This window comes from Enhydra lutris, unplaced genomic scaffold (genome assembly GCF_002288905.1).
Source record: "Enhydra lutris kenyoni isolate GAN:26980312 unplaced genomic scaffold, ASM228890v2 scaffoldscaffold1, whole genome shotgun sequence".
Classification (NCBI taxonomy): Eukaryota; Metazoa; Chordata; class Mammalia; order Carnivora; family Mustelidae; genus Enhydra; species Enhydra lutris.
This window is the reverse complement of record NW_019154085.1, coordinates 25,470,305-25,497,716: the sequence shown is the minus strand read 5'-3', so window position 1 is coordinate 25,497,716 and position 27,412 is coordinate 25,470,305. Positions and strand designations below refer to the sequence as shown.

Here is a 27,412-nt window from a genome sequence, read left to right as displayed (position 1 = left end):
TCAGGAACTCATTTTGGTCATGTTCAGTGTGAGATACTTACTAGGAGTAGACTTGCATGTAAGAGCTGTTTAGTAGGCAGTTGAATATCAGTCTGGAGGTCATGGGAGAGGTCTGGGCTCTATGTACCCATTTGAAGTTGTTCTTGTATCTATTGATAGATAGATGTAAGGTTACCAAGGGAGTGACTGCAGGTGAAGAAGTCCCAAGCCTTCCCACTTCAGAGGCTGATGGAAGGAGGAACACCAGCAGTAAAACTTGAGGCTGACTCCACAGAACGCTTCTGCTTACCTCTCGGACTCAGTTTTCTTCTCCTTCTCCATGCCCCAGCCACAGTGGCTTTCTCTCCATTAAATGTGCTAAATCATTTCCAATTTAGGACCTTAGTACTTGCTCTTCCTTGTACTTGGGAACCACTTTCCTAGATCCTTAATGTGGTTGTTTTCCTTTTGTCATTTTTTGTGAGGTCTCATCTCGGAAGTGAGCTTCGCAGAGAGGCCTTCCTTGATGACCTTAACTAACACAGCAAGGTGTTTGTACAAGAATACTCACCCACAAATGTGGCACCTGGTCTACTTAGAGCAGAGATTCTTTTCTTTTTTAAGCTTTACTGAATCTTTGTATTTTAATATCTGGTTATTAACAAAGAGTTAAAAGAATTCTTAATAGTATACACATTATAAATATTGCTTGGTGAATTTTCACAGACTGAACTTACCCAGAAAAATCAACAATATTCTGGAAGCCCCTCTTGCCTCTTTTGAGTCGCTAACTCCTTTCCCCAGGGGAGTTATTGAATAATTACTGATGTTATTGGATAATCACTATTATGACTTAACATATCAGATTCATTTTAGCTGTTTTTATGTATTCTTTTGTATCTGGCTTCTTTTGCTCAAGAATATATTTGAGTATGTAGTTGTAGTTCATTCATTCCCATTCTGGTTTACATAGCTTGAGGTTATATTAGGTGGACCTAAAGAGTTGTGACCATTGTCTTTAATCCCCTAGATTGATTTTGTCTGAAGTCAGTTGAAGTTCAGTCATGTGAGTCTCCGGTTTTGTTGTTCTTCAGCATTGATTTGGCTATCCCAGGTCTTTTGCTTTCCATATTATAGCTCCTTTGCTTTCTCATATAAGTTTTAGAATCAGCTTGTCTGTTTTTACAAAAAAAGCCTGGAATTTTCATTGGATTATATTATAGTCTGTAGATCTATTGGTGAGAATTGACATCTTGGCAATTTTGAGTCTTCCTGTTCATGACCAGTGTTTTATAATTTTCATAACTTGTACATACTTGATTAGATTTACTTTAAGTACTTTGTTTTTTTGCACTATTATAAATACTACCAATTTAAGAAATTTTCATTCTGCATTTGTTCATTGTTACTCTATAGAAATATAGTAGGAACAAAATGGTAGTTGCAGTCCTTTGCTATTAAGGAGGATAGTAGCTCTGTGTATTTTTGTAGATGTCCTTCATCAGGTTGAAGATTTCCTTTCTATCCCTAACTTGGTGATTCGTTTTTTAAAACCATAAATGGATATTGGATTTTGTCTCCCCCCCATATCTGTTGACAAAATCATATGATTTTCCTTTAGTTTAGCCATGTAGTGAATTGTTGATTTTTGTAGTGAATTATTGATTATTGTAGTGTGTTCATTGTTTTCCAGAAGTCTTTTTAAAAAATTAAGCATCATTTAACAAGTCTTAAGTTTTTTTGACTACTGCTTATTAAATCCCACATTGGCCTGCCTGTCCATCCAATATATCTTTTCTCCGTGGTTCTTACTACTGTCATCATGCTGTATGTGCTACTTATTTATTTGCATATTCTGCCCATCCCCAGTGGAATTTAAGACCCATGTTTTGTTCTCTGTTGTATCGCCAGTCCCTAGAATGTTGTCTGGAATTAAAGTAGGACTCTGTAAATATTTGTTCAGTAAGTGAATATCTGCTCTTGAGGAACTTACAGTCTAGGAGGGGAGAAAGAGGTACGGAAATGTGATACAACTTAGGAGAACTAAAAAAGCAATTCTTTGGGAGCGCAAGATAGGGGAGATTAAGTTCAAGTAACAGATTTCTTTTCCTTTTTTTCCATCAGATTTGGAAGAAGACACATCTAGGGGAAATTTATTTAATGATGCAGAAAATAAGAAGAATTCAATAAAAATGTGGTTCAGTCCTCGAAGTAAGAAGGTGCGATACGTCGTGAGTAAAGTTTCAGTGCAAACCCAGCCTCAGGTGATAAATGATGAGGGCGCTCGGCAGGCCTCCATGTACGAATTTGTTTCTTCAAGTCCCCCAGCAAGTGTTTCTGAGAGGGCTAAAAAGGCTTCTACAAGATCTAGAAAAAAACAAAAAAAGAAAACTTTAGCTGAAATCAACCAAGAATGGAACTTAGAGGCAGAGAAAGAAGATGGTGAACTTGACTCCAAAGAGGAGTTGAAGGAGAAGCTGGTGTCTTTCTGCAGCCAGCCATCTGTCATCACTAGTCCTCGGACAAATGGCGAGATAGATTTACTCGCCAGTGGCTCTGTTGCGGAATCGCAGGGTTGCGGCAGCTTCACTGAAGTCTCTTTACCGTTGGCTGAGCACATAGACTCTCCAGAAACGGAGGGCAGGAGTGAAGATGTGACTCCCGAGAAGAAGCTCTGTGAGAATCCTCGTGCGTCAGGTCCCAGTGGGCGACGTGGCCATCGCAGCGGGCCGTCCAGTCCCGTCCCTAAGCGATGCAGGAGCAGCATTCCTGGCACCAGCAGACAGCGCATAGCGCTTGCAGACAACAAACCGTTGCCTGACTGCTCCTCACCACCCTCGAGCAAACTCAAAGTTGGTGACACTCTGAGGAGGAAAAACAGTAATGTATCAGACGAGTCCATGAGCCTCTCCCCAGGTACACCACCGTCCGCACTGAACAGCCCGAGTTACAGACGGATGATGTCCAGCCCCTCAGCAGCGAAGCTGTCACCCACTAGCCTTCTGGCTGTGAAAAGAAATCATAGAGGAGAGACTCTGCTTCATATTGCTTCAATTAAGGTAGGATGCTTACCCTGAAATACAATTCGGAGGTGAGACCAGCCATAAAGCAATTTCTGCAGGGCTTAGGGACAATGATGTAAGATGACTAGGATAATTAGCCCACCACATGTGATGCTTTGAACCAGAGAAGAAAATTTGCAGGGTCTGCATCCCCACCTCAGAGCAGTGGCCCCTGGGCCCGAGGAGCGTGATCTTGTAGGAGAAAGTGAGCATTTCATTATTTCAGCTTCTGCTTTGCCAAGGGCTTTCATTTGTCTATTCCTTAATGGTTTTGTTGAGTTTTCACCACGTTCTCCTGCTTGCTTTATGAATATAGACAGTTGCCAGGTTATTGCTGGCTGTACATCTTTACCTAGCCAGAGAGCTAGGGACTGTGTGGGAGGCCACAGACTTGTGTGTGGCACATGCTTGTAGAAGGCACTGCCAGGATTTGCAGGGTTGAAAGATGTGGTCTGTACATTTTTCCAATGACCCGGACATTTGACTCTCAGAAATGGCCCTGTGGTTGACCATGAGGGACTTTGTCTGTATCCCACAGCCAGCCGTTTCTTTTATGAGCCTGCTCATTAATGTTACCTCTCTTTATTTACTGTCTTAACACTGGAGGTGCGGTGATGTGAATTTTTGGGAACCTAGCCCATTTGTCAGGCATGAGATATACTGCAAGGGTTCATCTCTGCAACCGACTCAAGAACTGCACATATGGGCAGCTGTTAGCACCATAGCTTCGTAGACTTTGTGATCTCATGCAAGTGTTACCAAAATAAAATATGGGAGAGCTTACGACTGAGTTCGGATAGCTTTTATGATCTGTTAGTAAATTCACAGGAAATCCTTGGGTCTTTTGCATGGATAGAGAACTTCGGGAGATCTGGAAGCCATTGGAGATCCCCAAACAGACAGCTGGTAGGCAACATGAAACATCAGGGAAGAACATGGAGTAGACATTGAGTCCAGGCCTTCCTATGTTTTTGTATGGAGAAAGGGAAAATCACAAAAAGGAGTTTCCCCAACTGTTCAGAGTTTTATTTTCTTATTTTATTTTATTTTTTTAAAGACTTATTGATTTGTGAGAGACCAAGATAGTGAGAGACAGTAGGAGCAGGGAGAAGAGGGAGAAGCAGGCTTCCCACTGAGCAGGTAGCCCGATGCAGGGACTCTCCATCCTAGGACTCTGGGATCATGACCTGAGCTGAAGGCAGACGTTTAATGGACTGAGCCACCCAGGTGCCCCTAGGGTTTTATTTTTATTTGTTTATTTTTCCTTGCTTTATAGTCTAATAAATGGTGAATATAGAATATTCTATATCTGATACCAGGGAGGAGGAAAACAGCTAGTTTCTACATACATGTCCTTTGAACAACTTGAATTTTCAGAGTTTGTCCCAGTTATACTTTAGTTTATTTTTTGCAAAGCATTAATTTAAAAAATCAGACTATATTTTTTTGTCCTGCTTGTTATGTATTTAATATATATGCCCACAAGCTATTATAATCTTAACTCTATAGTGCTATTAACGCTTCATTAGACATAAGTAGCTAGCATAATAATAATTTTTTCATTTTTTTGACTAATGCATAAGAATATAGACTGCTTTAGTTTCTACATTTTGCTTTCTGGTAATTATTTTCAGACCACCAGGCAAGCCTCCGTTTTCATTGGTAGAGAATTTTTCTTTTAACCATAATAATAATTTATCTTTACTAATGAAGATCTCTAGGAGCTAGGCCATGGTTTGACAGACTCTTAAAGGGGCAGAGTAAACATTTTCAGCTTCATGGGACATACAGTCTCTACAATTATTCCCGTCTGCCCTGTCTGCCTGTAGTTTAGAAGCAGCCATAGACAATATGTATGTAAACCAATAAAATTTGACATGTAAAATCATGTGTCTGTGTTTTCCTACCCTAGGCCTCAGCAATAGAAAAAAGACACAGAATTTTAAGACCAGGGGGGAAAAAAGATGCTATCTTGTAAATTTTCTCCATTGAAGGATTGTTAGTTAATCTAGGAAGAGTATTGCCCGTGTTAAAATTACCCATTTGATTCTCTTGAATTTTAGCAGATACTGTTATTGTCATTGGTTGGCAGATTCCGATACAGTACTTTTAAGAAAAGCTAACTGACTTCTGTTGTTTTTAAGTTACTATTTAACAAAGAGGCACTCTCTTAAAAATTTGTTAATGAGTTGAATGAAAACCCCCCACCCAGGTTGATTTTGATAGAACAAATACTTGGGAAAAATCCCAGTGGATTTATCAGGATATTTATCTTTTTATAAATAGTATTCATTTCACTTTCTGCCCCCGTTTCTCACTTGCAGGCAAGAATGAATGATCTGTGTGTACTAGAAAACCACAAACTATGATTCTGCTATTTCGATTTATGTTTTGTGCCCACCTACTTTAGGAAAAGATTTGAGGAGGCTCTGAAATGTAAAAATGGAACAAGGAGCAGGGGAAGAGTAAAGATTTACTGTGGCTGAATGGAATGTAGATCTGATGACCTTTCAGGCAGCCAAGCCAGATCAGGGGCGGTACCAGGTTTTTGCTGTCAGAGGTAGATTTTTGTTGTTGATGTTCTTCCCCAGAGTGTCTCCGTAGACTAGCCATTTCCATTGTTCCAGTCAGCTTCTACGAGTGCATTTGCTTGGTGTGTGTACTGAGGGTAGAGGACCCCTCCCCCCAGCAGTTATATTGGGCTAGTTGTCCCAGCTAGTTAGCTCTCCTATATGCAGGTACGGCTTTACAGAATCATCTCCGATCTTGCTAACGTCATTGATAAAAGTTCTTCAATACCTTGCCACGCTCCTGTCTCTTGGCATCTTTCTTGGGTATAACCTTTCCACAGCCACTACCTTAGTGGAAGTTACTTATCTTTCTTGCCCTGACCTCCTGTTTCCTGTTGCTGTCATAGCAAGTCACTACACATTTAGTGACTTAAAACAAGGCAAATTAATTTTTCTTTCTTCTTGTTCTTTCTTCTTTCTTCTCCTTTCTTCACCCTTCTTCTTCTTCTTCTTCTTCCTTTTTCAACAGTTCTATAGGTTAGAAGGCCAGTATGGGTCTCACTGGACTAAAATCAGTTTGTCAACTGTGTTACATTCTAGAGGCTCTAAGAGAGAACCCGTTCCCTTGCTTATTTGGGATGTTGCACAGAACTGGATAGATGCTTGTGGTTGGAGGACTGAGATCCTGTTTCTTGCTGACTTTCTGCTGAGGGCCATTCTCTCTCTCTCTCTCTCTTTTTAAGTAATCTCTACACCCAATATAGGGCCTTGAACTCACAACCCCGAGATCCAAGAGTCTGCACGCTCCACTGACTGAGCCAACCAGGTGCCCCCATTCTCTTGTTCTTTAGTTTGTGCCCCCCACCCTTCCCCTGTCTTCAGAGCTTGCAACAGCAGATGCTTCTTGTAGCACATGACAAAGTCCCTTTTTTGTAACATACAAAGATATAACATATTCAAGTTCTGGGGGTTAGGACACAGACAGTTTTGCGGGGTAGGGGGGTGATTATTCGAACCATCACCACTGAAGTAGCTTCCTAATTTCTTGCCCTGCTTTCCTGTACACTTCCTGTATTCAGATCCCTATATGGAAGCCAGAATAAATTTTGATCCAAATTTTGACCCAAGTCAAAATTTGTCACTCTCTGTTCCTCTACCGTAACTTCCTGGCCCACTTAAAATAAAATCCGCAGTCCTTCCCATGGCCTACACAGCCCAGCACATTCATCCTCCTTCAGGCTTCTGCTCAAATGTCAGAGGACTTCCTAGCTTACCTAAAGTAGCAGCCCTGTTTGTTTTATATTTCTTCCTGTTATTTCCCGACATTATTATAGATCTCTTAGTCTCCTGCCTTTCTCTTTAGAACGAGAGCAAGAATTCTGTTTGTTCACTGTTATGTCTTCAAGATCTAGAACATTGCCTGGAACATAACAGGTGAATTTGATGAATAAGTGAGCAAATTTTCTATGCCGTCATGATCTGAACCCCATTCCATTCTCTTATCACACTGAACTTTAGTTTTATGAATTATTCAGGTACGTTCATTAATGCTATTAATGTTCTTTTCTATGACTCTTAAATTCTTTCCTTTACATGCTTCCTTTTTCCTTCCTGGCTCTTTGTACACAACCTTCAAAATCCAGTTTACATCCTACCTTTTTAATAAGTCTCAGAATTCCCAGAATTAGTTTCTTCTCTATGGTGATATTATTTTGTTTGCATTTATATTCATTTAGCTTTCTGCTTATGGCATGACTCAAATATTGTGGTTACATATTCTTCATTTAAAATTTAACTTCAAAATATGAGTAATAACTGCATGTTTTAAAAATAAGAATAAAAGCATTTGTAGTAGAAAATTTCACTTCCATTTTGGCCCTAGACACCCTATTACCGGCAAGCTCTTTTTCCTACTCACCTTTCTTAAACTTGTGTGTCCTTTGTGAATTTCTTTATGTAAATATAAACGAATGCTTTCATATTAGGACAGAGGTTTCTGTATATTTTCATAGTTGTATTGCTTTCTATGAATCTTTTCTATCAGTTATTTTTAACTAGTCCCTTACTGATAGATGCCTGTTTGTTTCTATTCTTTTGCTTTTAGGAACAGTGCTGTGGTAAGCAATCTTTGTTTCATATGTGAGGGGGTGTATCTTTAGGATAAATTCCTGGAAGTGGACTTCTGGGTTAATGGAAGGCATCTATTACCTTATTTATCTTGATAACCTCTGTACTTGGCAACAGAAGGGTCTTAGTAAATATTCAGTCTGCCTAAATTCATGCTACCTGAATGTAGACAGCTACTCTGTTGCCAGCAGATTCTGTTTGTATGATTAGTTCTCAAATCCTTTTTTTTCCCTTAGAATCATGGATTTACAGATGAGCCATCTAATTTTTGGACATTCAGCACTATTTGGATGCCAACCCCACAGAGGATTATTCTTGAATTCCTTATTTATACTTTCATTTTATTACACTGTGGAATTTCAAGCAGAATATTCATTAATAGGATGCCTGGGATGTTGTGCACATTCTCATTTAACCAGAACATAAGTTGAGATCCAGTCAGTTCTCTTTATTGCCCGTGTTTCTAGGTGTATTTGAATGTAAATGTCACCTATAGTTAAAATGCTACTGAGAACATTATGTCATAAATGTGAGATTTTATGAGAAAGTGTTCCACCTAAGTAGAAACTACAATAAACACTCGTTATTTATTCTTCTGGTTCCATTTTTAAAAACTTAGTATTTGATATTTCTTTAGACATGGAGAAAATTTTGATTTGTTACTTTATTATGTCACCTTTCCTTAAAGATTTGTAGTTGCTGGAGTAAACGTCCTCAAATTTCTAGCAGATTCTTAAAATGGTAATGATTACTTATAATTCATGCCACAGCATTGAATATATCATGAAATAGAAAAAAGTCTTGACCTTGGCATGTCATGATACACTTTTGATGCAGACATAATGAATCATATTTTGAAGGCAACTTACAAGGCATGATACACTTAACAAAGGTGATGGGACTCTCCTGGGTAGAGAGAACATCCCTTGTGAGGAGTCTCCTTTAGGATTTGCCTTTGTAATTCATTGAATTTTAAGGCATTCATGTTGTGTATAAAGTCATGTTACTACATGTCCTTCATGCTACCTTCCTGAGAAAGTAGTAAAGGACTCAGGCAAACTCGCAGCATATTTTCAAGCTTTTAATTTCTACATCTTTTAGATTCAGTATCCATTTCTCCCCCTGTCACATACCACTTTTATAATACTGACCCTCCTTAATATTGGGAACTTAACCATCACGGACTAGGTTGTCCAAATCATCTGTGAAACTGTTTTATTCAGTAAAGTCTGAGAAGCCAGGGAAGTGTTTAATATATTTTAGAGCTTCATTATGGATGACTAAAAACAATTTTTTAACAATATCTAGAAGTTTTAGGTAGCTGATTAGTTCATTTATGTGGAAAAGCTTAACCATTTGTGGTAAGTTGTCATTATTATAATGTCGGGTACCATTTTTATCAAAATATTCTTAATTGTATTTTAGAAGACCTGGTCTTTATTATTAGGAAAATAGTGTGTGTGTGTGTGTGTGTGTGTGTGTGTGTGTGTTTGGAAAGTTAATTTATACTGCTGTAACATATATGGATGTGTGAAGGATCTTTTTGAACAAAAGTTTAGCAATAAGAAAATTGATTGTGGTACACATCTCCATTTATTTTCAGCCTCTTAGGTATTACTTGAAAATACCAAATCCACTTAAGATTTCTTACAAGCATTGGGAAAAACTCCTTAGATGATTTTTTTTTCTTGCTGTGGTTTAAGAAAATCTCCATTATTCTTTTAAGTGGTGGGGAGTCTAAAAGTAAGTACTTATTATTCAGAAAATATTCTGTTAGCAAAGACAGTAATTTAAAGAAATCAGAAGCAGAAGTTAATTTATTTCCCAGAAACTCCATACTGGTTCAAGCTTACTCATTTGGTGTGGATTCTATGTATAATTTTCATAATTTTATTTATGTGCATGACATTAAATTTACATAAAGTAGAACAATGAAATTATGACAGACTTTTAAGTACTAGGGAGGAGAAAGCAGGGTGGGTATAAATAACAAGCAGTTTGCATGGGTATGTGTTTCAGGGAAGTCTAGGGATGGTTTGTTAACAGAAGACACTTTGATAGTATGACTAGGTGACATGAAAGAAAAAAGGCACTGTCTAGCGACCTTACAAGAGTCTTTAGATTGTCACTGTTTCTGTGTGACTGTTTCCCCGTGTTCTGTGTGACTGTTTCCCCGTGATTCTTCATCCCATTGTTGTGTTTATATTATTTTATGGACTTCTTTAGGTTAATATGTTTTTGTGACTAGTGTGTAGAGTTAGAATGAGGAAATCTTTTAGAGAGCTTATTGTGTTTTGGGTGTGTGTGTGTGTGTGGCTGTGGATACTTTCATTTGTTAGCTGGAAATGTATGAATGTATGTGGTTCTGGCAGTTCATCTGCCTCTACATTCATGGGATTGTTTCACTTGATCTTAGCCAAAAGGCCAAGAAGCGATTCAAGGGATTGTTTAAAAAAATTCAAGGGGCACCTGGGTGGCTCAGTTGTTAAGCGTCTGCCTTTGGCTCAGGTCATGATCCCAGGGGGATCGAGCCCCGCATCGGGCTCTCTGCTCTGCAAGGAGCCTGGTTCTCTCTCTACCATTCCCCCTGCTTGTGTTCCCTCTCTCGCTGTCTCTCTCTCTAGCAAATAAATAAATAAAATTTTTTAAAAAATTCAAATTTGTATCTTGACAGATGTTCCTAGTTTTATTTGGAATTGACTTGAAGATAGAGTGAATGTTGCTAACTAAATGTTATTAACTTGTACTACAGGTATAGAATTAGTACCCCTAAGATTCTATGGGAAAATGTTTTTTTAACTGAAGCTAGGCAATTGATTTGAAACATATATAATGTTTATTTTTTAGATCTATTAAGTGTTTAGGGTTATTTTGTTAATTTAGGAACATAAAGATGTATGTTGCAAGTCTACTTTTTTTCAGTAGAAAACTAAGTAAGCTATCATCTTAAGATTTGCTGTGTTTGAGAGGTAGCCCAAAACAAGCAAATAAAAGTTACTGTTTTTAGGCGATTTGATGATTTCTAGATAATCCAACCAGTAGGGGAGAATCTCATTTCAGAAGAATATTGGGGCTGGGAGTGGGAGAAGAGAGATTTCCTTCTCCCTAAAACTCTTCATAAAACCAGTTGAACACAGCTTTGTCATAGATACAACTTTTGCCATATGTAACTTATTCAGCCTTTTTCAGAGTAAGCTGTGTCAGAAGTATTTGGAGAAAATAAGCCATGATTTTGCCTAGAAAAATAAGAGCAAATAAAGTGAATATAAACTGAATTGATGTATTAAGGATAAATGGAGTAACTGTCAATAAGAAAACAATTTTTGGCAGTTTTAACTGAGTAACCTTCTTAGCCGTAATTTTGCTTTAAACAGTACTTGGAAATTACTTTAATGCATGCTCAAAAAGGATGTTTTTCACAAATGAAGTGATGACTTTAAATACTTCATTATCATCAGTTGATTTTTGGCTAGTGCCCTTTATTTGGTATTTTGAAATGACTTTTGATAAGGGTTGCTAATCGCAGGGATTTTGTACTTGATATTCAAGGTTGGACTGTATGACTTCATGACTTGATACCTCAGAATAGTTCATCCATATATTACTTCTTACTTATGATTCATGAGTAGTAGGCATTAGAGAAAAGATTTGATTTTGATTCTGTCTTTAAGAAGACTGAATCTTCAAACCAAACCCGAATCTTAATATCTTCTTTTCTTTTTTGATGATTTTAATTTCTTTTTGTTTTTTCATTGTTCTACTAGGGCGACATACCTTCTGTTGAGTACCTCTTACAAAATGGAAGTGACCCAAATGTTAAAGACCATGCTGGATGGACACCATTGGTAGTTTCCTATTTGTTTTATATTCTCATTTTGCTTATGTTTTATTGTTACTATACTTAAAGTTATGTAGTTGTCTATATATTATCTTCTGCAGTATACATTCTCTTTTTAATCTGAAGAACTTGTATTTTTACCAAGTAAGGGAAAGTGATGATTTTTCATCTAACTTTTCAATTGTGACAGGTAAGAAATTGGCTGCCTTTTCACTGACTACCTTTAGATTTAGGAATTGAGTCACACTATATTGCTTAATGGTAGCCAACAGATGGAGGTGACTGCTATAACCGACCCGAGGCTCCCTTTTGCCACATTGCATGTCATTGGAACCAGATTTCTTGGAACAAAGAAACGTCAGAGGAACAGGGTACAGGATTGTATCACAATCTTTTTAATTTTTTTTTAATTATTTATTTGACAGAGAGAGCACAAGTAGGCAGAGAGGCAGGCAGAGGGAGAGGGGGAAGCAGGCTCCCTGCTGAGCAGAGAGCCCGATGTGGGGCTCCATCCCAGGACCCTGGGATCATGACCTGAGCCGAAGGCAGAGGCTTTAACCCACTGAGCCACCCAGGTGCCCCACAAGGCAGTGATTCTTACTTAGGATCTGTTGTAGCCTCATTTATACCCTACCTAATTGCAAATATAGAGGGGTAGTAGAAAATCTTGGCTTACATTAAACATTTAAAAAAATATTATTACTAAAGATGCAAAGTGAAGTATAGTCTGGAAAAGAAATAGCACAAATTCATGGAAACAAATGCTATTTGGGCTCATTGTGGGCAACTTGAAGACAGCTGTAGTGATATCAGTAGAGGAGGTAAAAACTTACCCCATGACCTGTAAATTTATCATAGAAATTGGGAGATTTTCATTAGGCCAGGTATCAAAAAGGCTCAAAGTTGTGTATAATAACTTCTCACCAAATTTCTAAGCTGAGAGGGTTTAGTCTGGATCAAAGTTACTTGTCGTTTTTGACTCCACAGGCTAACTAACCTCTTCAGAGAAAGGTCAGCTTTTTGTTTGTTAGTTTGTTTGGTTTTGGTTTTTGTTTTCTGAAGCCAGTAAGGTCAATTGTAGTGAAGTTTGATGAGTAATTTATTAGAGGACCCAATGTCTGATTTGACTTCCTTTCTCCTAGAAATAGACCTTACATACATTTCATGTGGTATTTCTTTTTATGAATTGAATAGATACACATAAAAAGCACAGTATGCTAGAGATTTATGGGAGGACAGCATTGTGGTTCGTTAACAGTTCATTAGACATGAGGAAAGATTTGCACGTGAGGCATCTTGAATATTGCATTGTTACCCGTTACATCATTCATTCTTTTTGAGCCCTTGCCCTGTTATTTCTGTTATCGACACCAGCCATATAGTAATCTGTAGCTTCAGCATATAGAGAAGATTGTCTTGTAAATACTCTCTCCTAGATATTCATTTTGTGGGGTGGTTCTATATATGTGTGGGTGCCCCACTTAGCATATGGCTAAGTACCTGATTTAGTGAATGCTATTTGGCCATGGAAAATTTCACTTTTTATGCATGATCTAGTTGTTAAATACTTTGAGTTTTTTGTTGTTTGTAATTTTTTACTGTGGAAGAGTTTAGGAACTAGAGTTGGTTTATACATATATAGAGTTGGTCAACTACATTTTCTTAAAAAAATAGTAGGTGACCAAAGGCTCAGATAAATAATCCCTTTTTCCATCAGTTGCATAGATCTTGATCATCATGTATCTGATCATTAAGATTATTAACAGGGCTTTACTCTTGAGTCAACACTTACGGTCTGTATGAATTTTTAGGTAGGAACCAATTTACTGACTGAAGTTCACATTTATTTTTCTAAAGTGCAGTTTTATTATGATACTAGACATCGTTCTTCCTCATCACCTTTCTCCCTTCTTTTCTTATTACTTAATTAGCATGAAGCCTGCAATCATGGGCACCTGAAGGTAGTGGAGTTGTTGCTACAGCATAAGGCATTGGTGAACACCACTGGCTATCAGAATGATTCACCGCTTCATGATGCTGCTAAGAACGGGCACTTGGATATAGTCAAGCTCTTACTTTCCTACGGAGCCTCCAGGAATGCTGTGTAAGTCATTCAGCTTAAATACTGTTGTTCAGTTGACTTGTCCTCCTGAGTCAAGACTGTGACGGGACTCACCCTCGGAGACTCAGATGGGTGGCTCTCTTTCTTGCCTTTCACAACTGAGTTTAGACGTGACCATTATATAGTCTGTATTTAAAATCAGCGTTCGTGCCCTTTTCCTTTGGAATACTTACAGTTTTGAGGAAGACTTGCTTCTTTACTTTAGAAATGATTGGCAAATTAATTTTGGAAGCTTTGATTTTTCTGCATAAATTCACTTAGTTATATTCTGTAGATTGAGTCATACTTATTAGTGAGAAAAGAATGAGAAGCATAGAAATAACTATTTTGTATGCTTCCCAGTACTTTGGATTTGTTTTAAAAATTCTATTTTTTTATGCTTTTTCTGCATATGTAGTTAAAATATGTAAGAATTCAGATGTTGGGCAAGTGTTATCAAGTTATTTCTTAGACTTTCCACATCAGTCAAATGAAGCTCGGGGTAAATTGTTTTGCAGTGTCGGCACAGAGACGCATCAGCGAATGCCGGCGGTTGCATTTTAAAATTGCTGCTGTGAAGAGTGTCACAAGCAATTGCCATATATGGATTTTATATCTTTAATCTATAACTTGGTTCATGTCTCCCTATATATTATTTTACTCTCTTTAGTTAATGAGGGAATTGAAATGGAAATAGAAGAACTGCCATGTCCCCGTTGCTTATATAGGTTTGGAAAGAGCACACGAAAGTCACGCTTACTTTGATTACAGAGGCAAACAAGAATTATAGAATGCAGAGCTTTTAGGTTGTAATCTTTTTATAGCATAATTGAAAAACTAATAATGCAGGAGTACCTTGGTGCTGTTAGTTTCAGAAAATGGGTCTAATATCTTTATTTTCTATCACATATGGTGAGATTGTTGGGGCACACTCAAGGGGACCATTTTTCCATATTTTTATTTTTCTGGCTTGCATGTGTATACGCGCACACACGTATCATCTCTGTGTGTGTGTGTGTGTGTGTGTGTGTGTGTGTGTAGACACACGCACGTGGACCAATAGGTATGACCCTCCTGTGGGTATAGCCAGCCATTTGCTGAAGCAAATGGTTGTTTGGGTCAGGTGAAACTGAATAGTTTCCATCCTTGGGTTCTTAAATCAGCCATGACTACTTTAATGAATGGAGAACTGGTCAGGGCGTTAGGGAATTCAGCTTTTATTTGTGACTCCGTTATTGACTTTATAGCCTCAGGCAGGTTAATTTCTGTGCCTTGGTGTCCTCACCTATAAAACATGGGTGATGCCTGCTGCCTTTCTATTTCTTCAGAGCATAGTGAGGATTAATGAGCCAAAACACAGGGCCTGTCTGGTGGTTTGTACACCATGATTCTTCACTACACCGTGAAGCTTATTAATATACCAGGTGTGGGCACGAGACAGTGAGCCGAGTCTGCCTTCACAGGGGCCTCTCAGATGAATGTGTTGTTTTTAAATGGGCTTACCTAGTGAAGTGGCAGATTTAGGTATACCTGTAGCGAAGCGCCATCCAGTAAGATCTTTCTGTAGCGATGGAAATGCGCTCTCTGTGCCGGGCTCTCAGGAGCCACTAGCCATCTGCTGCTGGTGAAGACTTGAGCTGTGGCTGTTGCTACTGAGAAACTAAACTTGAAAATGAACTTTAATTAATATAAATAGCCACATGGGCCAGGTGGCTACTGAATTGGATAGCTGGTTGATAAAGTTAGGGTAGTGGGGGAAGAGGATTTATCTGGTGCGAGGTTGGGGATAACATCGGGTGGAGATTGGTGGGGCAGCTATAGTGCAAGTAGAGCAGTAGATTCATCTAGGCTGTGAGAGTGTGTGGTAGTGGTTTCTAAATACTGTTATTCCTTCCTTTCCAGACTGGTGGGCATCATTCTCTGATATTTGCTGTGGTTTTCACTGCTTTATTTCATAGTACTTGTTCACCTGATTGGCTTTACCAGTTTCCTAACTGGTCTCCTCCTTTTCAGATTATTTTTCTTTGTTCATTCCCCACACCGCAGCCCAAGAACTTTTAAAAAGATGTCTGGCCAGATCACTTACTTGCTTAAAACCCTTCACTGGCACCTCTTAATGTTTTTAAAGTAAACTTCAACACGCGGTTCCTAAGGCCCTGGGTGGTGTGGCACCACCAGCTTCTCCAGCCCTCCTCTTGCTGCTCTTCCTCCCATCCCCCTGGGCCTCCAGCATTTTTTATTCCAGCCTTTCTAAATCATGCCTGCTCTCCTGGTCCTGCCAAGTGCCTAACATAGTCTGTACCCACATTCGTTTGTAGTGGAAATGAGTTAAGTGTTTGAATGCGTGAAAAGATGGTATATGTTTTCCTCCCTTTTGTAAAAGGGTCAGGTCTGACAGCAACAGGAATTGCCTCCTTCTGCTCCCCGAGTCACTGTAAGTGCGGAGTGAAAGTCCGAAACCACGTCCCCGTAAAGCTGCTCCTTTTCCCGGGTGGTAGCACTGGTTCATGGCAGATGTTAGAGTAAATGATGTGTGCTCCCTGGTAAGAATCCTTAGTCTCTTGTCCATTGGGCAGCCATAGTATGTTACCTTCCATGGGCTCACGGCTTCCCATTTCTGTTGTCTTGACATTTTTAAGATCTGTTTTTCTTGCTGCCAGGGTTCTGTATATTGTCCTTTTGAGTTAAGTACTGACAAGTGACAATAGATGGAATTCATTTCTTGACTTTTCTCCATTTAAGAGTAGAGCCTGGGGAGAGGGCCCAGGGACTATATGGACTTCTTACTACTTTTTTTCTTTCTTTTCTTTCTTTTTTTGGCCTGAAGCTCTTGTTCATTTTAAGCCATTAATATCTCTGACTCTAGAATCTGAGTTGGCAAGCATATTATTTTAATTTTCTTTGCTTATACTTGTATTTCTCTATATGTCTCTTACTCTTAATGGAACTCTTCTCTCAATAACCAGGACTAGACTCTTCTTATCCCTGGAAGAAGGAGGAAGGGTTGGAACGGGAAAGGGTGAAGCTGTTCTCCCGTCCTTCCCTCTTGATGGCTTGGTACTTTGACTAATCGAAGTTGTAGGCGGGTAGAGTTTCTGTTTGCTTCTTCTGAGTTTCCAAGGGAAAATCTTCAGCTCTGTAACAGACATTTTGGTAGTCTTCTTCATTCTTTTGAGGTTGAAGGAGTTTTCTTACTTGGATGCGTTCATTTCCTGGGTCTTCAGTGACATCCTGTTAGGTGTTCTCAGACTCTCCCCACTGCTCCTTGACTTCCTTGTCCCCTGCTCTTGGATCTGCTCCTTGTTTTCTAGTGATTACAGAGCAGTGATTACAGAGCCCTGTGACACATGCCTTCCTAGGTCAGTGCACAAGATTCTGTGAAAATCTAGATTAGGGGCTATACGTGTGACTAGAGGCAATCGTAAAAGGCTTTCTAGAGGAAGGAGGACTTCCACTGACTTTTGAAGACGAGGAATAGGAGGATAGGCTTTTCAGAAGGAGTTGGTGGGTATTGAGGTACACGGTAGCCAAGGCCATTTGTCCATTCAGTTCTAGGAGCTTTGGTTAGTGATGGTAAGACTGGTATGAAAGGGAGGAGGATGACACCTTGAGGCTGCAGAAGGTGGCAGAGGCAGAGAGACCCTGTGTTCAGATTTTACATTGAAAAGTTCATCCTGCACAGGAGCTGGGAGCTCAGCGGGGAGGTGTGTCCAGTACCCCGGGGAGGTGAGTCTGAGCTGAAGTGGTGGTGGGAACAGTGGTGGCTGAGGGAGGGAGTTTATTCTTTTTATCAGCTAATTCCTATATGTGAAGTCTGATACACGGTGTTAAGAAATATCTTATTAGGGTTGTGATTGAAATTGAGTAAGGGTATGGATTATAGTAGATTTAATAAACTTCACTTAGTATTTATAGAGATTTTCTAGGTATTTGATTCTTTTGTTGCTCTGGTGAACTGGCTGTTCTGTTAATAGAGCTTGTTATTTCTGACATACAGGAAAGCTTGCTAACACCTAATTCTAAGGGTTGGATTATCATTTATTAATTTCTTACTGCATTTGTCTGAGTTTCTAGGACAATATTATAAAATCATGTGATAGTTGGCATAGTTCTCTTTTCATTTTTTAAGAAATATTGAATGTAGGTTTACAGTTAGCATTACAATCAATATTAAAAATAAAGATCTTCTAGTTATTTTACTCTTTTTTAAAAAGACTATTTTATTACATGAATTTTCACTTACACTGAGATGATCTTAGACCTTTTGCTTGTTAATGTCATTAATACATTTTAAAATGTTAAACCGCGTTGTATTCCTGTGATAAGCTTGACTTAATATAGTGTGGTTATTCTTTCTTTTTTTCTTTCTTTCTTTATTTTTAAAGATTTTTTAAATTTATTTGACAGAGAGGGAGAGACAGCGAGAGAGGGAACACAAGCAGGGAGGAGAGGGAGAAGCAGGCTTCCTGCCAAGCAGGGAGCCTGATGCAGGGTTCCATCCCAGGACCCTGGGACCATGACCCCAGCTGAACGCAGACTCTCTCTCTTTTTTTTTTTTTTTTTTAATTTTATTTATTTGACAGAGAGAGATCACAAGTAGGCAGAGAGGCAGGCAGAGAGAGAGGGAAGCAGTCTCCCTGCTGAGCAGAGACCCCGATGTGGGGCTCAATCCCAGGACCCTGAGATCATGACCTGAGCTGAAGGCAGAGGCTTAACCTACTGAGCCACCCAGGCACCCCTGAAGGCAGACTCTTAATGGACTGAGCCACCCAGGCACCCCAGTGTGCTTATTCTTTAAATAAATATTTTACATCAGTTTGCTAGAATTTTATTTAGTATTTTTGCATTTATAAGTCGAAATGATCTGTTTTTATCTTTAATAAAAGATAATCTTTTATTAAATCTTGCCTTCAGATTTTGATATTAAAATTACACTTCTTTTAGTTTCTTTTTTAAAATTTATTTTAAAATAGTATTTTTTTTTAATTTATTTAAAAAATTTTAATTCCTGTGTAGCTAACATACAGTGTTGTATTAGTATCAGGCGTACAATACAGTGATTTAGTGATTCCATGTACTACTCAGTGCTCCTCAAGGTAAGTGCATTCTTTCACTCGTCTTCCCACCCACCTCTCCTTTGGTCATCTGTTTGTTCCCTTTAGTTAAGAGATAGTTTTTTGGTTTGTCTCTCTTTCTTTTCCTTTGTTCGTTTGCTTTGTTTCTTAAATTTTACATGTGAGTGGAATCATACAGAATTTGTCTTTCTCAGGTTGGCTTATTTCACATAGCTTGATACTCTAGATCCATCCATGCACTTTGCAAATGGCAAGATCATTTTCTTTTTTTTTTATGACTGAGTAATATTTGTCTGTGTGTGTGTGTGTGTGTATCACATTACATCTTCTTTATTCATCTTTTGATGGACACTTGGGCTGCTTCCATAGTTTGGCTATTATAGGTAATGCTGCCATAAACATAAAGGTGCATGTCTCCCTTCAGATTAGTGTTTTCATATTCTTTGGGTAAATAGTAGTGCAATTACAGATTGTGAGATGGTTCTATGTTTAATTTTTTCAGGAACCTCTACACTGTTTTCCTCAGTGGCTGCACCAGTTTGCATTCCTACCAACAGTGCAAGAGGGTTCTTTTTTGTCCACATGCTCCTCAACACTTGTTTCTTGTGTTTTTGATCTTAGTCATTCTGACAGGTGTGAGGTGGTACCTCATTGTGGTTTCGATTTGCATTTCCTTGATGATCAGAGATGAGCATCTTTTCATGCGTCTCTTGGCTGTCTGTGTGTCTTCTTTGTAGAAATGTCTGTTCATGTCTTCTGCCCACTTTTAATTGGATTATTGGGGGTTTTTTGGTGTTGAGCTATCTAAGTTCTTGATATAGTTAGATAACCTAACATTTTATTGGATAGGTTATTTGCAAATTACCTTCCCCCCTTCAGTAGGTTCTCTTTTTTTGTTGGTTGTTTCCTTTGCTATGTTAGAAGCTTTTGATTTTGCTGTAGTCCCTGTAGTTTATTTTTGCTTTTGTTTTCCACGCCTCAGGAGACGTACGTAGAAAGATGTTGCTATGGCCAGTGTCAGAGACATTACTGCCTGGGATCTCTTAGAGGATTTTTGTGGTTTCATGTCTCACATTTAGGTCTTTAATCCATTTTGAGCTTATTTTTGTGTGTAGTATAAAGTAGTAGTTTTCCAGTGGAGTCTTTGCGGTTTTCTATATATAGTATCATGTTGTCTGCAAATGGTGAAAGTTTCACTTCTTCCTTACCAATTCGAATGCCTTTTATTTCTTTTTGTTATCTGATTGCTGTGGCTAGGACTTCTAGTACTATGTTGAATACAAATGAAGTGGTGAGAGTGGGCATCCTTGACTTATTCCTGACATTTGGGGGAAACCTCTCAGTTTCTGCCCTATTAAATATGATGTTCACTGTGGGTTTTCATATAAGCCTTTATTGTTGAGGTATGCTTCCTCTAACATAGTTTGTTGAGGGTTTTTATGAGGGTTTTTTATCATAAATGGATTTTTTTTGGGTGCAGCTGTAAATGGGATTGTTTCCTGAATTTCTCTTTCTGCTGCTTCATTATTAGTACATAGAAATGCAAGAGATTTCTGTGCATTGATTTTGTATCCTGCGACCTTAATTTATTTATCAGTAGTTGTCCAGTTGTTGGCATATAATTTTTCATAATGTTCTCTTAAAATCCTTTATGTCTTTGGTGTCATTTGTTATTTCTTGTCTTTCATTTGTGATTTTGTTTTTTTGAGCCCTATCTCTTTTTTGTTTCATTTTTCTAATGAGTCTGGCTAGAGGTTTATCACCTTTGTTAATCTTTTCAAAGAACCATCTCCTGGTTTCATTGACCTATTCTTTTTTTTAGTTTCTGCATAGATTATTTCTGCTCTAATCTTTATGATTTCTTTCCTTCTGCTGGTTTGAATTTTATATATTCTTTTTCTAGCTCCTTTAAGTATAAGGTTAGGTTTTGTATCTGAGATTTTTCTTGCTTCTTGCTTTCTTGCTTCTTCTTTTCTAGTCCTGTATAGCTGTCAGCTTTCCTCTTATAACTGCTTTTGCTGCATCTGAAAGATTTTGGACCCCATTGTGTTTTCATTGTCATTTGTCTCCATGTGCTTTTTGATTTCTTACCTGATATCTTGGTTGACTTAGTCATTATTTACTAGCATTTCATTTAACTTCCTTGTATTTCTGCTTAATTTTTTTCACGTTTGATTTCTAGTTTCATTTTGTTACAGTCAGAAAAGATGCATGGTATGACATTGATATTTTGGAATTTGTTGAGACTTGTGACCTATGTTACCTATTCCAGGAATGTTCTTGTGCATTTGAAAGGAATGTGTATTCTGTTTTAGGATGAGTGTTCTGAATATATCTGTTAAATCTATGTGGTCCAGTGTGTCATTCACGGTTTCCTTGTTAATTTTCTGTTTCAGTCATGTGTCCATTTATGTAAGTGGGGTGTTACAGTCCCTAGTATTGTATCACTATATTGATTAGTTCCTTTATGTTTGTTACTGTTTTATGTATTTGGATACCTCCATGTTGGATGCATCAATATTTATAATCATTTTATCTTCTTGTTGCATTGTCCCCTTAATGATTATATGGTGTTCTTTATCTCTTGTTACAATCTTTGTTTCAAAGTCTATTTTGTCTGATACAAGTATTGCTGCCCTAGCGTTCTTTTGACATGCATTGGCATGATAAATGTTTCTGTTTCTCCTCACTTTCAATCTGCATTTGTCTTTAGGTTTGAAAGGAGTCTCTCATAGGCAGCATATGGATGGGTCTTATTTTTTTAATCCATTCCAGTCACCCATTCCATCTTTTGATTGGAGAATTTAGTCTTTTTGCATTCTAATTATTGATAGGTACGTATTTATTATTGCTGTTTTGTTAACCTGTTTTGTGGTTGTTTTTGTAGTTCTTCTCTGATCCTTTCTTCTCTTGCTTTCTTCTCTCATGGTTTTCTTTAGTGATACACTTGAATTCCTTTCTTTTTATTTTGTATTTCTATTACTGGTTTTTTATTTGTGGGTACCATTAGGTTGTGTATAATACCTTCTGTATATAGTAGTCTGCATAAAGTTGATGGTCATTTAAGTTTGAATCCTTCTCCCCCGTCACCCCCATTTTAGGAATATGGTGTTATACTTTATATTATTTTATTTTCTAATTCCCTTGACTGATTTATTTTTATTGATTTATTTTTAGTGCTTTTGTGCTTCCTACTTTTCTTACCCTTACTTGTGGTCTTGTCTTTACACTGAGAGAGTTCCCTTTAATAGTCTTATAAAGCTGGTTTAATGGTTATGAACTTGTCCTTTAGCTTTTGTTTGTCTAGGAATCTCTCCTTTTCTCTCCTTCTATTCTGAATAATAGCCTTGCCACATGGAGTATTCTTGGCTTCAGAGTTTTTCCTTTCAGAACTTTGAATTTATCATGCCATTCTCTTCTGGACTGCAAAGTTTCTGCTGAAAAATCCACTACAGCCATATGGGGGTTTCCCCTTGTATGTAACTATCTTCTTTTCTCTTGCTGCTTTTCAAACGCTCTCTTTATCACTTTTTGCCATTTTATTTTATTTTAAAGATTTTATTTATTCATTTATTTATTTATTTATTGAGAGAGTGCATGCACACACAAGCAGGGAAGGGGCAGAGGAAGAGGGAGAGAGAGAATCTCATGCAGACCCCACGCTGAGTGCTGAACTCAACTAGGGGCTTGATCACACAGCCCTGAGATGATGACCTGAGCTGAAATCAAGAGTTGGCTGAGTAACCAATTAAACTACCCAGGTACCCCTTTTTTTTTTTTTTTTTTTTTGCCATTTTAATTACTATGTGTCGTGGTGTGCAGTTCCTTGGTTTGATGTTGTTGGAGGAATATTTGTGCCCACTGGATGGATCTGGATATCTGTTTCCTTCCCCACATTAAGGAAGTTTTCAGTGATTATTTCTTGAAATAAATTTTCTGCCTCCTTTTTTTCTCTTTTTCTTCTGGTGTATCTATACAAATGTTATTACACTTGATGGACAGTGTGTTTCTTTAGTCTGTTTTAATTTTGCCCAATTTTTTCCTCTCACCTGCTCAGTTTGATTACTTTCCATTACTCTGACCTCCCAGTTTCTAATTCATTCTTCTGCTTCCTCTAACTTGCTGTTTATTTCACCTAGTATATTTTTAATTTCATTTATTATATTCTTAATCTCTGATTGGTTCTTTTTTATCTTTTAATTAAGGGTCTCACTGATGTCCTCCACTCTTTTTTCAAGTCCAGTGAGTATCTTTATGATCATTACTTTAAATTCTCTATCAGGCATACTACTTATATCAGTTTTTGTTACGTCCTTTGTGTGGTTTGTCCTGTTTTTCATTTGGGACATATTTCTGTGTATCCTCATTTTGTCTGACTTTCTGTGTCTGTCTGTGTATGTTAGGAAAGTAAGCTGTGTCTCCTGCTCTTGAAAGTAGTGGCCTTGTGAAGAAGAGGTCCTGTAGTGCCCTGCAGTGCAGTGTTCCCTGTTCCCCAGAACCTGGCCCTTCTGGAGTGTCTCCTGTGTATGTAACATGAACCCTGATGTTGTGTCCTGGCTACTTTCCCCCTCAAATCTAGTCATCTGTAGTGCAGTTATGGGCACTGTTGGGTCCCTAGCTAGGGTGAGGTACATAGTTTTAATAGGGTGTATGGTAGTCCATGGGGGCTCTCCACCACTCCTCAGACCAAGGCCCTGCAACGTGTGCAGGTAGGGAGATGTGGTATTGGCAAGGCTTGCACAGGTCTTCTGGAGGGGCTGGGACTGAGGCAAGATGGGTTGTAGGGGGCGGGACTTCGTATAAAGGAGTTAGTGAATGTTGGCGTTGTGCTGTTTCCCCTACGTGGCTGGCAGTTCGTTTGTGCCTGGTGGCAGGGGAGGAAAATGACTCCTTTGTTCCTGGTGTAGTCTCCCTGTGAAACTCCCTCCCACTCTGAGATGAGTAAATAACTCTTGGTATCCCCCAGATGGTCCCCCCCGCCCCGCCAAAATTGTTTTTAAACTGGTGGTTCTATGCTGCATCTCCCCTGGCTGTTCATTGTTTCTTTAAGGGTGGGAACGAACTCTACTTTTAGTGCCCTTTGTGCTCTCCCAGAACCCAGTTGGCTGATTTTTTAAAATTTTAGGCTGTAACTCCCTCTTGTTGTAAGAACTCACTTTCAAAACCAAATGTTATGGGGAATTGTCTTCCCTTTGTGAGCTCCCTGGTGACAGTCTTGTTTTTTCTCCCTTCTCTATGTCCATGGCTCCCTCCCTCTCAGGGATGCCATGGTCTGATTAGCCTCCCACCATGTCTCTGTTCTTCTCACCCCTTTTCTGTCTTTCGTTGTGGGGTTTGTTCTGCCAGTCTTTGGGTTGTTTTCTGGGTTATTTACACTGACAGGAGTGTTATTTAGTTGCATCCATGGGACAAGGTGATTGATCTTAGAATCCTTTTACTCCCCCGTCTTCCCAGTCTCCTACTCCACTTCTTAAAGATAATCAAGGATGCTTTCTACCTTTTCTGGTTACTTGAAGATGAATGGAGTACCTTACAGAAATAAACTGTCCCTCCATTTGGCACACCATTGTCAGTTTTATAATTTGCATAGTATATAATATTTGGAGATTTCTCCAGTTTTTTTATTAGTAGTTATCACTCTCAAGTAGTAATATATTAATAGTAGAATACAGGTTTAAAGAGAAGATGGATTTTTTGTTATCTCATTAAATTTGTCTTTAAACAGTCCCCGTAAACTATTTTGCAGTTTTATCTAAGGCTATGATTTTTTTTTTACCTGAATCTTTTTTTTTCTTTTTTTTAAACATATAATGTATTATTTGCCCCAGGGCTACAGGTCTGTGAATCATCAGGCTCACACATTTCACAGCACTCACCATTAAGGCTATGATTTTTAAGAGAAGGCCCATGAAGATCATCTTACTGATCCTTAGCACAGGGCACACCAGTGAGACAGAATCTTTGAGGAAATTACGGTCTTTATTATATTTCTCATATGTATAGCAGAGTATTTCAAATCTATAAAGCTTTGGGTCTGCCTCTCTATATTTTAGTCAAGTGTTGTGATAGTTCTTGAGTACTGAATGCCAAAAAATACTGTCTTTGTTTCCACATACTTGAGGACCCTGTAAGCTAAAGGAGGCATATAAACCTGTCTTGAGTCCATTGATTTTCATTGCACTACAGACATAGGGAAGTCATGGCTAATGTAGTTTCTATTGAAAGCATGTTTGATGGAAGACATATGTCCTTATACCAAATATAGATTATATATATATGTATATATATTATACCAAACATAGAAAAAAAAATATATATATATTTTAAGTAATCTCTACACCCCGTGTGAGGCTTGCAGTTAAGACCTCAAGATCACGAGTCACATGCATTACTGACCAAGCCAGTCAGTCGTCCCAACATTTGATATTTTTTGATTGGCTTTATACCTTTTCTGCTACTATAAGAATTTAACTTGAGTTATTTCAATTGTGTGTAAAGCAAACTTATAGAGAGGGGTAAAAATTTTTGTAACTTAGCCCTGGTAGGACGAAGAAAATCTGAGACAAAAATCCAGCCCTTGGAGTTATTTTTGGTTGTCTTTAGAAGGGAGCAAAGCTTGTATATGAGGACTAAGGGATCCAGATGAGAAAGCTATATATTCTGATATGTTCTGATATTAAGCTGTCATAAAAGGTAGTAAGACAATGTGACTTTAAATTTTGGAAAGAAGGCTCAAGAGCTATTTTTTTTTTTAGTAATACTTTTATTATTATTATTTTTAAAGATTTTATTTATTTATTTGACAGAGATCACAACTAGGCAGAGAAGCAGGCAGAGAGAGAGGAAGGGAAGCAGGCTCTTTGCTGAGCAGAGAGCCCAATGTAGAGCTCGATCCCAGGACCCTGGGATCATGACCTGAGCCGAAGGCAGAGGCTTTAACCCACTGAGCCACCCAGGCACCGGTAATACTTTTAAAATGTGAAAATAACAATCTTTTTGGAAGTTCAGGAGATGGAGAGAGTCAATAACTCAGAAATGTAATTAGGCACTGAATGCCTATGGAAGGCTAGGTATAGGAAAAGAAAGAGTGGAATATGATTTATCACAAAGCTAAGCGAATCTAAAAGCATCTTATTGAATACTGGTGCAGGGAAATCTTAACCTACAAGTAAGGTTAAGGCAAGACAAGGTAACTAGGAATTAACTACATACAGTACTATCATTCATATTATCTACCATCTTCACTGTTTAATTTAAAAAACACAAGGACTTTGATAAATTCACCAGTGAAGTCACCCAGTCCTGTATTTCCTCATGGAGGCTATGATCCTGAACTATGAATTTCCTACTGCAAGATTTTGGGACCCTAAGTCTTTAGGATTATAGAGGGAATACGGATATAGTAGAAGGTTATATGTATCTACTTCAGACTTGATCTTTTGTTTAGATTTAATGTTAATCTAACACCTTACTGTTTTTTACATCACTTTCCACTTAGAATACTTTCTTATGTGCTTTGGGTTTCTGCTATGCAAACTCTGCCACTTTTAAAGATAACATTTTGCATTTAAATGCAGTATTAATTCACTTAACTCTGATTTTACTTATGTTTTACATGAGAAATTTCCTTCTTATACACTAAAATAAGAGTCCATTATGCAAGAGGGAAAATGACTTCTGTTTCAACCTCAGGTAAAAAGGTTCATATCTTCTGTGCTTCATTTTTGTCTGAGAATATTTATATTGGTGACTGGTCAAAACCTCAGTTGTTGTCCCTCTTCTGCTTTCAGTTCATCCCCCACAAACATAAAAAAAATTCTTCATCCCATCAGAACCACTTTGAGTATATGGAGAATAGCATATGCTTTTTTTTTTTAAAGAGATGTATAAAGTTTAGAATTTGGTACTTGGTCTGATATTAACACAGTTTTTTTGCAAGGGTGTAGAATTCGTAATTAGAAAATATTACATGGACCGTTGGACCTGTTAATTGTCCTACTGCCCTAGTTAATTTTTAAAAAAATTAATCTGCTATAACATAATTTGTTTCATAGCTTAAAAAAATGTTGCTCTTTTGAATTTCTGTGCCTTTCCTGCTTCACAGCAAGCCAAGTGACTTGAAAAATTAAAGTCTATGTGTTTGCAATTTTATAGAATTCATGAAGGATTTCATTCATGAACTGTCTTGGTAGCCTGTCATGAGTGATAGGTTTAGTATTAGTAAAAATGCCTTTTTGCATGAGTGTTTGGGACTGGATGCTCTGTATGTGTATGTGCAAATTTGAATTTGTCCATCTCTCCCCCTCCCCCCCTTTTTTTTTGAGTGGTGAGCCTTCTCTTGGGTCTAGGTATGGGCAGGTTCTACCATATTCTTGAGTAAAAAAGGACACTAAAGGGTTATACTGTATTCTGAACTCTTGCCTTTGGGGTAAAGCTGCAGTGTTAAACACAACAGTTCAACTCTTTAACAAGAACTTCTTCTCATTAGTCTTAGTAATCAAAAAGAACCCTAGTGAGCAAAGTTATTCTCATTATCTTCAATTAATAATCAGTCACATTGATAGTCTTCTGTGCACATAATGACATGTGACTTTTCTTCCAAATGTTACCGTTTTGTAAAAAAAGAAGATAAATCTAAGTACATACATTTATTTATGTATTTATTTGCTTAAAGATATATTTACTCGAGAGAGAGAGAGAGAGAGAGAGAGGTGGAGGGG

The 27,412-nt window shown here is 38.1% G+C and overlaps 1 protein-coding gene across 1 annotated transcript in view; it reads left to right on the top strand.

Moving 5' to 3' along the window:
- Positions 1–27,412, top strand: part of LOC111141165 (BRCA1 associated RING domain 1) — a 78,650-nt gene that overhangs the window by 26,898 nt on the left and 24,340 nt on the right. Inside the window, exons 4-6 of the mRNA XM_022493534.1 lie at positions 2,104–3,038; positions 11,443–11,523; positions 13,448–13,620. Coding sequence (XP_022349242.1) covers positions 2,104–3,038; positions 11,443–11,523; positions 13,448–13,620 — 1,189 coding nt within the window. The remainder of the gene's footprint in view (positions 1–2,103; positions 3,039–11,442; positions 11,524–13,447; positions 13,621–27,412) is intronic.